The sequence below is a fragment of the Crocuta crocuta genome, unplaced genomic scaffold, assembly GCF_008692635.1.
Source record: "Crocuta crocuta isolate KB4526 unplaced genomic scaffold, BGI_CrCroc_1.0 scaffold81, whole genome shotgun sequence".
NCBI classification, from domain to species: domain Eukaryota; kingdom Metazoa; phylum Chordata; class Mammalia; order Carnivora; family Hyaenidae; genus Crocuta; species Crocuta crocuta.
Genome location: NW_027527808.1, coordinates 2,226,148 through 2,240,611, shown reverse-complemented (window position 1 = coordinate 2,240,611; position 14,464 = coordinate 2,226,148). Strand labels below are relative to the sequence as shown.

The 14,464-nt window shown below is 35.9% G+C and overlaps 1 protein-coding gene across 3 annotated transcripts in view; it reads left to right on the top strand.

Annotated features, from left to right (window-relative positions):
- Positions 1–14,464, top strand: part of MRPS28 (mitochondrial ribosomal protein S28) — a 106,230-nt gene that overhangs the window by 71,624 nt on the left and 20,142 nt on the right. The window contains exon 3 of one of the 3 annotated variants that reach the window (XM_077774312.1): positions 8,622–8,719. The exons of the other annotated variants lie outside the window; for them this stretch is intronic. Within the exon in view, the coding sequence (XP_077630438.1) occupies positions 8,622–8,700 (79 nt within the window). The 3' untranslated portion in view covers positions 8,701–8,719. The remainder of the gene's footprint in view (positions 1–8,621; positions 8,720–14,464) is intronic. 3 annotated transcript variants of the gene reach the window in all.

Below are 14,464 nucleotides of genomic sequence, written 5' to 3'. Positions count from 1 at the left end.
CCCATCCCCATCCTATTTGATTCCCCACTCTTCTATCAACTCATAATGATAAGAGAAAATGAATATTAGGTACCAAAATCAGACAAAAGTATAACCAAAAAAGAACTACAGACCGATATCCCTCATGAACTTGGATGAAAAAAACCCTTACAAAATGCTAGAAATCCAAAAATAATTTTTAAAACAGGTTCATTGCAGAGTTTGTGGGTTGGTTTTCATGGAGATCTTATACATTGTTTTTATGTTTATTCCCTGGTGTTTTATCTTTTTGTTGTTATTGCCAGTGGTATCTTTTCTTCTATGTCTTCATTCTAATTTTTGTTTGCATATATGAAGACTGCTTGATTTTGTGTTAATTTTATATTGAAGTGCCTTACTAAATGTATAGTTTGTAATACTTTGATTGTTTGGGGTTTTCCAAGGCACAACCATCATCTGTGAAGAATGAAAAACATATCTCTTTCCTTTCAATTTTTATGGTTTTTATTTCAGTCTCTAAATACATTGGCCAGACTGGCATTTCTCATTATTAAAAAGCTTCTCTTTCTTGGTAAATTTGAAAAGAAATATTAACAGCATGATTTTCATTACCTCCTCAACTTATAGTAAAATTTATTTTTGAAATTTTAATTTGGGAAAATATTTAGGAAGCAGTGAGATTATAATGGCAATATATATGTTTTGCAGCTAGACAGACATGGGTTCAAACCTGGTTCTGCCACTTATCAAGGTATTCAGTTAAATTATTTAACTTCTCTGGACTGTTTAGCTGCTCTATAAAATAGGATTGATAATTCTTGCTTCTCAAAGACATTTAACATTTCTTGAGTTTCTACAATATGCCAAGCACTCTGCTATATGTTTTAAGAAGTTTTAATTCTCAAAACAAGCCTGACAAGTGAGGTTATGTAATATGGTTAGATCCCATTGATAAGCATTTTATACAGATTACTTAAGTAACAGACAGAGTTGGTAATTTTCAGATGGTGGAAGGATGAGATAAACACAAAAGAGAGGTAACAGTGTATTGCCATTGTCAAGGTGTGATATTTTGATGATTTAACTTTGAGCAGTGACACTGGGATGTAAAGGAAAGAATGGGTTCATAAAATACTTAGAAAATAGTCAACAGTGGAACTGGTGTTTAAAATGGAGCACTAGGGGGGCGCCTGGGTGGCTTAGTCGGTTAAGCGTCCGACTTTCGCTTAGGTCATGATCTCGCGGTTTGTGGGTTCGAGCCCCGCGTCGGGCTCTGTGCTGACTGCCAGCTCGGAGCCTGGAGCCTGTTTCAGAGTCTGTGACTCCCTCTCTCTCTGACCCTCCCCTGCTCACGCTGTCTCTCTCTCTCTCTCTCTCCTAGAAATAAATAAAACATTAAAAAAAATTTTTTTTAAATAAATAAATAATAAAAAAATAAAAAAATAAAATGGAGCACTAGGGTCAAGGAGGGTTTTTAAATTTCCATCTTAACAACTTTGGTTAACCAAAATATGGTCTTGAAATCATATCTTTTCTAAAAAGAGACCTTTTTAGATTTGTCTCTTAACACAAATTAAGTTTAGTAATTTTAGTAGGAAGATTTCGTATCAGTCTCTCACTCTTATTATAAAATTGGGCTTTATAGTTATGTACCTTGTAGCGTTGTTTTAAGGACTTACTGAATTAATACTAAGTATATTGACTTATGATGGCACTTAGTATATATTAAGTGCTCAGTAAATGTTAGCTATTTTTCCTCTAATTTGCACAGCATTACATGTATGGCCTTCCTTTTTCTTTTATTCTCTTATAGTTTCCTAGACCATATAGTTTCTTCCTATATATTTTGAAAACTGTTAAGTCACTTATTATTTTAACAACTAATGAGGTTTTTACATTCATTCATATAAACATGGAAGTAAACATGGAAGTAAACATGGAAAGCTCTGGGGCTACACATGAGCATTGAGTTGAATCCTTAACATGAAAGTGTTATATATCATCTGGCGGAAAACTGGGGTAGCCACAGCAGAGAACTTCTAGGAGCATGCCACACTGGAAAATGTGAACTGCAGTGAAAATGTGGTGTTCCTGTAAAATATTAAAAGAATGGCCAACTCTGTTAAATCTTTCTTAATAAAATCGCTTTTTAGTTACAAAACTACAGAAAATAATATAACAGTTGCCTGACTGTCCACCACCTAGAATTAACAAACTCTGACATTTTGGTGGTGGTGGTGGTGGTGATTTTACTTAATTTCTTTTTTTTAAGTTTATGTATTTATTTTGAGAGAGAGAGTGCACATGCATGCACGCTTGCATGCAAGCAGGGAAGAGGCGGGTGCAGGTGAGGGGGAGAGAGAGAAAATCCCAAGCAAGCTCCACACCATCAGTGTGGAGCCTGATGTGGAGCTCGAACTCACAAACTGTGAGATGATGACCTGACCCAAAACGAAGAGTCGGACATTTAGCCGACCGAGCCATCCAGGAGCCCCTAATTCCTTTTGTTACTTTTCACTATTATTTTTTATATACATATTTTATTTTATTTATTTTATTTTATTATTTTAGGATCTAGATTCTTTTAACGAGCAGACCAAAACACACTCAGAATCTAGTTCTTTTAGTTTTTGTTTCTTTGTTTTTTGTTTGATTTTGGCATTTTTTTCCTTTTCTTTTCATTTCTTCCTTTGCTCTTTTCTTTTCTGAACAAAATGACAAGACAGAGAAACTCACTCCAAAAGAAAGAACAGACAATAGAACTCACAGCCAAGGATTTAACCAACACAGACATAAATAAGACGTCTGAAGTAGAATTTATAATCACAATTATAAGAATACTAGCTAGGGTTGAAGAAAGCATAGAGACGCCAAAGAATCCCTTTCTGCAGAGATGAAAGAACGAAAATCAGGCTGAAATTAAAAATGCCATAGCCAACATGCAATCTTGAATGGATGCCATGACGGCAAGGATGAACAAAGCAGAGTAGCAAATCAGTGATATAGAAGATAAAATTATGGAAAATAATGAAGCTGAAAAGAAGAGGGACACAGAGGCTAAAGATCATGATATAAAATTCAGACTTCCTTTTAATCAAAGAAACAGATATCAGTAGATTAAAAAAAAATAAATGGAAGCCCCCCCTTTTATATAGTTGGGTGAAGCTAACTGAAATAAATCCCAGAATTCTAGTGGCCTACCACTATTTCTAACTCCTATAACACTGCCATGTGACTGTTCCTGGTTGGTAGTTGTCATTCCATTTGGGTGTATAAAGACCCAGGCTTCTTCCATTTTACTCCTCTACTATCTTCAGCACATGGTTTCCAAGGTCATAGTGCTCATGTATAATAAGCTAATGGAAAAGGAAAGAGAGATTGTGGAAGACACTCCCACTATGTACATTCCTTGGTCTTCATGTGACATGCCACATTTCTGTTCATTTTTCATTGGTGAGAAAAAGTCACATGGCCCTATCTAGATGTAAGGGTGCTGGGAAGTATAATCCTTGACCTCCAGCAACAACTTATGAAGAGGGCACACAAATCTTTGGTGAACAGCCCATTTATTCTGGTGTGTTTACTTTGTTCAACTTCCCTGTACTATTTATCTTTCTCTCCAGAGGCACCTACCACCTGAATATGTAGCATATACTTCAAGTTTTTATATTTTTACTATATGTATACATAGCCATAAAGAATATATATTGCATTGTGTATGTGTATAATTTTATAACATTTTGTAACATTTTGACTCAGCATTGTGTTTTGGAAATCTAAGAATCTACACTGAGATCTAATTCATTCATTTTAACTGCACTATAAGTCCCATTCTATAAATATACCCTAATTATTGCTTATATTTTTCCCTATTGATGAACCTTTAGGTGGTTTCTCATTTTTAATTATTATAAACATGAGCATAAACATTCTTATACATGTCTCCAGGGGCAAATGCATTTATTACCTAATATTATCTGGAAGCTTAAATGTTGGGTTGAAGACTGTGCATGCATTTTCTAGTTTATTAGATACTGCCAAATTGCTCTCTAATGTTATTACTCAAGTTTACACTGAAAGTTTATTACTCAAGTTTATGAACCACTGAAAGAAGTGGTTCCCATTTTCTCACATATTCACTAATTTGAGGAAAGTTTTTAACCTTTATTTTGACAGTCTAATAGATGAGATATTTTTATTTGCTTTTTTCTAATCACTAGAAAGTGATATTGAATAACTTTTGCATGTGTCTTTTGGCTAGTTAGGTTCCTCTCCCATGAATTCACTGTTCATATTCTTCAGGCATTTTTCTATTTGATTGTTTACCTTTTTTCTTAAATGATTTATAGTTCTTTATTCTGCATATTAATTCTTTTTTACATGTGTTACAAAGTGCCTCTTTAAAAAATTTTTTTTAATGTTTATTTATTTTTGAGAGAGACAGAGTGTGAGCAGGGAAGGGACAGAGAGAGACGGAGATACAGAATCTGAAACAGGCGCCAGGCTCTGAGCTAGCTGTCAGCACAGAGCCCGACACAGGGCTCTAATCCACGAACCGTGAGATCATGACCTGAGCCGAAGTCAGACGCTTAACCGACTGAGCCACCCATGTGTCCCTACAAAGTGTGTCTTTTTATAATCTCCTGTTTTACCTTTTTCATGGTGATATGTCATACAAGGGTTTTAAATTTTGATATGGTCCGCTGTGCCCATCTTTTCCTTTATGAGTTGCTATCATAGTCTTAAAACATGGCCCCTAAATCCTTTGACATTCCTCCTATCCAGGGGGTCAGTATCTCCCTTTGAATCTGGGCTACATGATTCCATGAATAAGAGAATATAGCAGAGGTGACATTGTGCCAGATTTGGGGGCCTAGGCTTTATGAAACTGGCTGCTTCCACTTCCTGTCTCTTAGGATGTTTTTAGAATAAAGCCATCATCCTGTGAGGGAGCCCAAGCCTTGCAGCGAGGAATACGTAGACAGCCAACAACCAGTACTAACTTGCTGTCCGCGTGAGTGAGCCACACAGCAAGTGGATCCTCCAGTCCCCATGAAACCACCCCAGCAGATGTGGTGTGGAGCAGAGATGAGCTGTCCCTGAGCCCTGCTCACATTTCACATCCTTGAACAAAATTGAGGAATATTATTCTTCAAAACCACTGAGTTTTAGGGTAATTTTGTTATGCCCCTGTATTAATAGCATTTTCTGTCTTATCTGGAAAAGCCTTTCCTACCCTGAGGTCAAATAGATGTTTCCCCTGTTTTTATATACTGTATTCAGAGCTTGATATTTCATTTTGTAATGTATCTGCGACTTATTTTTTCTAGTGTAACAAAAAAAATAATAGAATTTACCACTTTAATCATTTCCAAGTATGCAAGTTAGTGGTATTTAATATATTCACAATGTTATGCAGCCCTTAGCACTGTCTAGCTCCAAAACATTTTCATCACCCCAGAAGGAAACCCTGTACCGATATGTACCTTATTTTTGCATATGGTTTGATATGGAGACTTAATTTCTTTTTTCCGGATCTGTAGCCAGTTTTCCCAGTACAATTTATTGAATAACATCTTCTTTTTTTCACAAATGTAATATTCTTTCTCTATACTTAGGTTTTCTTTTTTAAGGGCTATTTATTCTTCTCAGTTTGCTTATATTTATAAATATACTGCTTTATTGGCCAGGATTTATCATCCCTTTAGTTGTTCTCTGTCTCTCTCTCTGTATATATACGTGTGTGTGTTTATACATATATGTATGTATATATGTATATACATATGTATACATATACATATACGTATGTATACATATGTATATATGTTTAACTCTAATAAATTATAACAGATCTCTGCGTGGCCTTCCAAATGACCAGGATGCTAGGACTTTCCAAAAGTACATACTGGCATCAGTGAAACTTATTATGCTTTTTGTCTTTTGGTGTAAAGTCATATGTTCCAATGCAGATCAGTCTAACCATATTATTAATAGATATGCCTTGATAGTAACAGTCATAATGTTGATTTAAAATTTGGTAATTGGCAAAATCATGGCTCTAAGTAGGATTATTGTTAGTGTTTAATGTATATCTTAACTACTGTTCCACACTGACCTAAGCCAGTATGGTCATGCCCTGATTTTAGCAAAATGTCAGACAAATTCTGAAGCAAATCTCAGACAAATTCTGTTGCCCAATATGGACACATACATAGAGATTTATTAACTAAATATTCAGCAGGCACAATATTAACTAAATATTAAACAATATTAACTAAATATTCCTCAGGTTTTGGAACCTGAAGAAACACCATCTCTGAGTCCTCAGAGAGACTCTCACCAACACATGGCAGAAAAAGGGGTCCATAAGGGAAAATTCTGCCTGCTTCCTACCAGCAACTGGCACATAGAATCCTCCACATTCATGGCTGGATAGAGAAATATTTAATTTAAAGGAGGGTGTCACCCATAAGGGAAAAGTATCCGTGTCTCAGTGAATTCCTAGGCTATTTTCATGAAGGGCTGGAGCAAGTTGTTAAAATACTGTTTAGCCAGCCCATATTTCTTAAATACTCTTTATCTATGAAATGGGACCCTATTTTTTTTTTTATTTAAAAAAAATTTTTTTAATGTTTTATTTATTTCTAGGAGAGAGAGAGAGAGAGACAGCGTGAGCAGGGGAGGGTCAGAGAGAGAGGGAGTCACAGACTGAAACAGGCTCCAGGCTCTGAGCTGACAGTCAGCACAGAGCCCGGCGCGGGGCTCGAACCCACGAACCGCGAGATCATGACCTAAGCGAAAGTCGGACGCTTAACCAACTAAGCCACCCAAGTTCCCCAATGGGACCCTATTTTTAATATTCATCATTTTCACCAAAGAAACCTTTTCTAACATTTAATGTAGTGATTACCCAAAAGCCGATTGTCTACTGAAATACAGACAATAGAGACATTTAGAGTAGCCCCCCCCGAATATGGATTTTTATTATGACTACAATTGACCACCTTCTGAAATGTATATACTGTATTTTAAATATTTCAAGGTCACAGACATCATGATCAAGTATAGTCAGTATTTAAGCAAAAATATTTCCTAAAAGACAAATATTTAAGTATCAGTTCTACCTATAAACTTTATTTAGACTTTTAATCCATACATGCAGTGAGGTCCATTTTAATGAAACAGAAGCAATCTTTCTTGGAAATATTAGTTCCCACCAAATCATTGTCAGCCTCAAACTCTGTTGTGTCCTGGTATGATCCTCAGAGTTCTGAAGCTTTATAACAATGCTCATATTAGAAAAATCCATTGCTGTTGGTAACTTTTAAAATTTTGGATACAAATCTTCAAGATGCCTTATTACTTAAAGTAGAAATTAGTACACATATACCAGTGATTATAAATAGTGAGGTTTTACTTCTGAGCATAGAATGCTGAGGAATCTGAAAATAAAATTGTGGAAAATAATGTAATATCCCATAAATTAAAAAATTTAGAAATCTGTATTGTCAGTAGAAATTAGTTGTATTATTTTCTTCACGTCTTGTAGCTCTCGTCACATAGCACACTCCATAGCACTGTGACAGGCAAGCAGCTGCCTTCACAGCCATTGCCGGTACTGGAGATTTTTCTAGGCCTTTAGCACTCTTCTTTCATCTGTAAGGACAGGCAGGGCAGCTGTCTTTATGTGCTGGTGTAGTTGGCATGGTTTGCGAAGGCAGCTGCTGGTCTGACTTCACAGCTGGGGAAATAGCACTTGGTATTAGCAACAAACTTTAACAGAAGTATGAACAAGACAATTGGCAGGGGGAAATCTTTTAATCTTAGGTCTTGGTGGGTTCAGATGAAATAGGGCTACTGATTCCTCCTATAAATATAGATAATTAATGGAAGGACATTGAAGTAGTTTTAGTCGAGTTTCCTGGGAGCCTTTTTTTTTTCTTCCTTTTCTTCCTCTCCTCTCCTCTCTTTCCTTCCTTCCTTCCTTCCTTCTTTTGCTTTGCTTTGCTTTGCTTTGCTTTGCTCTCTTCTTTCTTAATCTCCTCTTCCTGAGTAATTTAGGACAGGAACATACAACTGTGAGGTTTTTGTTTGTTTTATTCAAAAATGTGCCACACAGTCAAAATTCCTTTTATCCTTTTATTCCTTTTTTTTCTTATATTAGCCACAGTTATGCTTGTTAGAAAATTTTCTAATATTATTTAATTTTTTAGTATTTTAAAAGCAATCTCAAGACCAGTCTAATTAACTTTAAATGATAAAAGTGCACAAATACTGGCTTGGTGTTGCCCAGAGATCAGTTGTGATGAACTGTTAGGCAAATTCACGTTGACCCTATAACAGCTCTGATTTTAGACTTCCGGACTGGTCCTCTCAGCTTTGATTATAGAAGTTTCGTCACAGGAACTAGTGTTACAGAACCAGATGGATGCAGACATTGCCTGCACTTGGTCATATTTAGCCAGCCTCATTTTCAGAATCCCAGAGATGTCATGTCTTCACTTTGAACAGTCAGTGCTTGAAGCTGCGCTTTCCTGACGTGGCTCTAAAGCACTGTTCCTGCTCATGACAACCTGTGAATCTCTTGAAATTGTGACTTTATTTACACCCTTCTTCCATACGTATCGCTTCTTTGAGTGCAGTTTGGATCAGCCAGGGAGTCAGTGTGGACCCTGTTGCCGTCTCTACCCACTTCCCGTGAGATTAAAAGACAGTCCCTGAACCTCCTCAGATGAGTCAGGTATGTTCCTATTTTAATCCTGCAATTTCAAGTTCACTATGTTCAGATATCTTGTCACTTCAGTAGGAAGCTGTATGCAATATTTGAATCTCAGGTCTCCAGGTGATTTGACTGATTTAGCTTACTTATTGCCTCTTCAACAAGTTTCCTTGCTATCTGACCACATTAAAATAAGTTAAATGCAATATACTATATGTGTTCTTCTTTCATAGCAGCTGGTCAGAGTAATTAGCATGAGCATGAACATGAAAAGCATGTTTCATCTAATCTCTTTCTCCCTAATTTATAATATTTAAGTCACAAATTCTTATGCTGGATAATACAATAGAAAATATATATATCTACCTTCTCTGTAGATCTGTCTAAATTGTTGAAGCAGTTTTCTCTTTATTCCAAGTGACTTAACTTTGGTAATAAACTTTTTATTTTTATTTATTTATTATTTTTAACATTTTAATTTTTTTATTTTAAGAGAGAGAGAGAGCACGAGAAAGAGAGGGAGAGATCGAATCCCAAGCACTATTAGTGCAGAGCCTGATGTGGGGCTCGATCTCACGAACTGTGATCTCATGACCTGAGCTGAAATCAAGAGTCGGACGCTTCACTTACTGAGCCGCCCAGGAGCTCCTGAACTTAACCTTTTAATGCTTAAAACCAAGCTTTTCAAAATCATGCTAGCTAATTTGACCTAAACAAAGCTGACTCTAAAATCTTGAAAGAGCTGTATTTCATTATAAATTGATTTAGGAGGACTAGGGGCAGGTTTGACTAGGTGACTTCTCAGACAGCCTCATGGATATAATTTTTATACTACATTCAGTTTGTTTTGTCCCACAGATGTCTTTCTTAACAATTATTTAGTGTGGGGAAATGAACATTGAAGATCTCAGGCTTTAAGTTTGGACCAACACAATATGTTATACAGAGAGAAAATAGAATACTGGTTACGTCTTTGTGCTGTTTGGAGCATCTTTTTTTAATTGGTGACCTGGAAGAGTAGAGAGAGCAGTGGATCAAGATGTTACACTGCCACATGTGGAATTGAGAAAGGACTAGAAGATTTGAGGATTTTCATGTATTTCTCTAAATGATTCAATTTCAAAAGCAACTACCAAAGATTATATGTCTCATTTTTTCTTAAAGACATATTTGTTTTCTAGGGTTGGGGCTGGCATCTCACTAATCTGATTTAAAATTTAAATTTTATTTTTATGATAGGTTTATATCACTGATTTGTCTGTTAGTAGGAAAAGGGGATTATACTTATTTACAGACAGCTTCTTTTCAGGTATTTCAGTACCTAGATCCAAAAAATCATGAAATGTAATCAATGTTGTGAGCTTCCTTGCTTTTTCGTGTGTGAGAAAACTCTTTTCAACAATTGTTTCTACCCCAAGGGTACTATAGATTGCTTGTACTGTCAGTACTTTTCTCCATTGCTTTTGTCCAATACAAAACCCCTCCTTGTCCCCCTTTTTTGAGAGTGGTGGTAGAATTTCACCTACCATTTAAAATGTAGATGATGCATTGTTTGCAAAAGTCGGCTTTGAAAAAAGTAGTTTAAATCTAAGTGAATTATCACCTAGGTTGTGTGTGTGCCTAGACCAGCAATTCGATACTGTGGGAAAACTACACGCACCTTTGGAGATGCTGAAGAAAGAAAGGCTGTGCTGTATAGTTTCTTGTGCTGTGAAATAAAAGCAGGGCTTATGAATCGCTTGTCTGTTCTTTCAAAATTTGCAGTATATAACCCATCCTGCAACTCTGATGTCGAAAGTATAATGTATAAGAGAAACCTTGAAAATTATCTAGAATGAGATTCCCATAATGACAGCTCTCCAAAACAGAGGAAAGAACCTGAAAATAATGTGGCATTCTAAAAACAGTGGCCACAAAACCTCTGAATTAAAACCTAGTATCTTCTTACCAGACATTTCTGCTCAGTGTGTAATCCATTAATCTCACCCCAAATGTAGAAAAGAATCAGAATATCTGAGGATGAGCCCCAGAAATCAGCACTCCACACATCTCTCAACTGCTGCAAGTACTTACTAAAAATGAAGAAACAATGTTTCTGGCCCTTATAAAGAGCTTCATCAACCCTCATTAACATGTATTTCTAAATAAGATTATTTGGTGTCCCAGCTAAGAGGAGATTAGAAGTGGGTTACTTCTACAAACCATGTGGGAAATTGAGGCAGGTACCAGGGTGGCAGGAGGAATTGATAACATTATGGAAAGAGACCAGGAACTAAGGAATTTCTTAAAAGGAATTTCTATCATGGACTATTTAATAACACTTTCTTAATGATAATCGAAGCCAGGATAATGGATAACCCTATAATCTTTCATAATAAAAAATTGCTATTTATTGGAGTGTCCAGGTGGCTCAGTTGGTTGAGCATCTGACTTCAGCTCAGGTTATGATCTTGCGGTTTGTGAGTTTGAGCCCCATGCCAGACTCTGTGCTGACAGCTCAGAGCCTGGAGCCTACTTCGGATTCTGTGTCTCCCTGTCTCTCTCTCTCTGCCCCTTCTCCACTCACATTCTGTCTTTCTCAAAAATAAAGAAACATTTTTTAAAACTTGTAATTTATTGCTTGCACAATAAATTTTTACATGCAGTTATGGTCACAGTGACTAAAAAGGGCAAGTAAGTATGTGTATTATAGGCAACTCTCACTACATGTACTTTCTGCTTTACAACATAATGCAGGCAAAGGGTTAAAAAAGTAGTAATGGGCTGACTGATGGCATAGAAAATGTTTGATTGCATGAATGTGTCATGTTGATACTTCAGGAATCAATATGCCCCTCAGCCAGCAACAACTTTGTCCAAAGAGTGTGTCCTGCTTCCACATATGTAAGAATGTAGGTAGTGTAACCACAAAAGATGGGTTTTTTTTTTCAGTCTGAGCAAAACTATCTTGAAGGAAAAAATGAAAATCATTAGTGAAATCAGGTGAAGTAACTGAATCCATTCTTAGGAATTTGTAGAGACACTCTCCCCTGATCTTTCAGTAAGTGCCTCTGAATCTAGGATTGCTAATGCAAATCAGTAGAAACTAAAGGTCGAGGCAGAACACCCCGCCATCATCACTCTGAGCAAACGCTGGCAACAAGTAGAGTTATTTGTAATCTGGTAGCATTCGCTGCTAAAACTTCAGCCCGTAATGTGTCCCATAATTTTAGCATTCACTCAATTTACTTCTCTTGACGCAATGACATAGTGAAAAGAGCATAGGGTGGAATCAGAGAAATCAGGGTTGGAATCTGGGCCGTACTATTTATTATCTGTATGACTTTGGCTCAGTTTTTTCACTTGGAGAATGGTGAGTAACATCTACCTTCAAAGTTGTTTGTGTGAGAATGAGTGAAATAACAGGTAAACAGTAGGAGTTGAATAAACTCCATTTTTTAAAAAATCCAGTATTCAGTGAAGGCATCTGTTTCTGTGGCATGCCCTCCACTTGTGCCTTAGTAATATGGCGTTCCCATTTCGCCTGATAGACATGCATTATTCCCCCACACTACATTTATTTAGTACTTAAGTCAGAAAGAATCTACATTTATTTAGTACTTAAGTCAGAAAGAATCTGTACATCCTTAAAACCTGTATTATTTGTTGACAGGTCTTCCTTTATCTAGTTTGCTATTACACCTTTAATTTTATTAACATGATTTGGTGGTACACTTCTGAATGAAAGAAGCAGATGAAATTAGTTGGCTTCTATAATAATAATAGTTTAAAAATATAACATGACTCTGCTTGTGTACAATGAGGAGAAAATCAGATCACAAACCAGGTACTTTAATTGCTTTTCCAGTGATGGTTGTTAAATTTTTTTTAGTGTTTATTTATTTTTGAGAGAGAGAGAAAGAGAATGAGAGGGAGAGGGGCAGAGGGAGAGGGAGACACAGAATCTGAAGCAGGCCCCAGACTCTAAGCTGTCAGCATAGAGCCCAATGCAGGACTCGAACCCATGAGCCATGAGATGGAGTCAGAGGCCTAACCTACCTAGGCGCCCCTCCAGTGATGGTTTTTAAACACAGTGTAGTAAACTGTTATCACTTAATAGAGTACAGCTCTATCTCTTTCATTTATTTAACAGCTGCTTTGGAAACACTTTTATTTTTTTGGCAATTTTAAACAAATTATTTTACTTTTTCCAAAAGAAATACATGGATAAGTTGGCAGAATCACAAACAGCTATGTGGTATAAAACTTGTTTACAAAAGGTGTCGGAAAAAGAGTACTGTCACTCAAGGGATCAGGCCCACGCTTTGCATGGTTTCAGAACTCCTAGACCTTCTCTTTGCAGCTTTCTGGCTCGTTTGCAAGATGTCAGCGGAGAGTAAATATAAAGCATTAGAGAATACCTTTTCATCTTCTTTAAATAAAACCAGAAAGTGATTTCCTTACTAATGCAGTTTATAGTGTAAGGAGGCACTGTCAGACTATAGAAGGTAAAAATACACTCTATAGTGTCATTGATTTAAGAAATAAAAAACTTCATTATTTTCCACTTATTCTGTTTCTAATGGAATCTGTAATCACACACACACACACACGCACACACGCACAAATTATAGTGATCTGCCGTTGATGTTTCAGCCCGCTAAAGCTGAGAGCTGCGTGTCACATGGCCTGGTGTTTCAGGCTGTGTAAGTCGGCGTCAGGAAGCTTTTATCTTCATTAAACTTCTGAGCTCTACTTTCGCGATTGCTTATTACTACTTAAAATGATAGACCTACAAGATTTTTCTATTCCCAGTCTCTTAAGTACTGATTCCCTCTTCCTATTTGCCTCTTGCTACAGCTTTCATGTGAAATTTTATGTGATTTTCAGTAGAATGGGTTTTGAAAACACATAATGTATCTTTAAGAAGAAATGAGGTACCCTTTATTTCCTTAATGCTAATAAATTAAATTTTGGCATCCTTTGAGAAGCACTCATTCAGGAATTTTTTACTCGTTCTGAAACTGTTCTAAAGTGGAGAAATTTATTATCATATCACCATGAGACAGTACTATTATTTTAATTTAATATTTTTATTACATTTTAATTTTTTTCATTTTTAATTTTTAATTTTTTTCTAGGCATGCATGTTTTTAAAAGGTGGATTGCCATCATATCTCATATTTTATAACCTGCTATTTTCATTTATTAACTATACAAAGAACATATTTTTATGACATAGTCTCTTAAACTTTTTCTTGGTTGTATAGTACTTCTTCTAGAGATATATCATAATTTATTTAACAAATCCTCTTTGTTTGGATACTTGGCTGTTTCTCAATTGTTTCTTTTTAATAAAGCTATAGTAAACATCTTGATGCCCATCTCTTCTCACTTGTTTTGGATAAAGTCTTAAAAGTAAAATTGCTGGGCCAGTTGTTGTAAACATTCATATTACCAAATTGCTCTCTAGAAAGGTTGTACAACTTTAAAATCCCAACTAGTCTGTTCTTTGCAGCATAGGTATTCTTTTTTTTAAATATTAATCATACTGATAACAAAAGTACTTAGATTTAATTTGCATCTATTTAATCATTTAAAAATTGAGCACTTTTTCCCTTTTGTTTAGAGAGCAGATAGAAGTTATGGGCCTAACATGTGATTTACTCTGGTAAATTCTTAGTTATATTTTTTGTCCATTTGTCTCTTTGGTATGCCTTATTTTTTTTCTTTAATCCCAAATATTTATTTGAGATAATGGTGAACATCACAGAAAAGTCTTTCTTG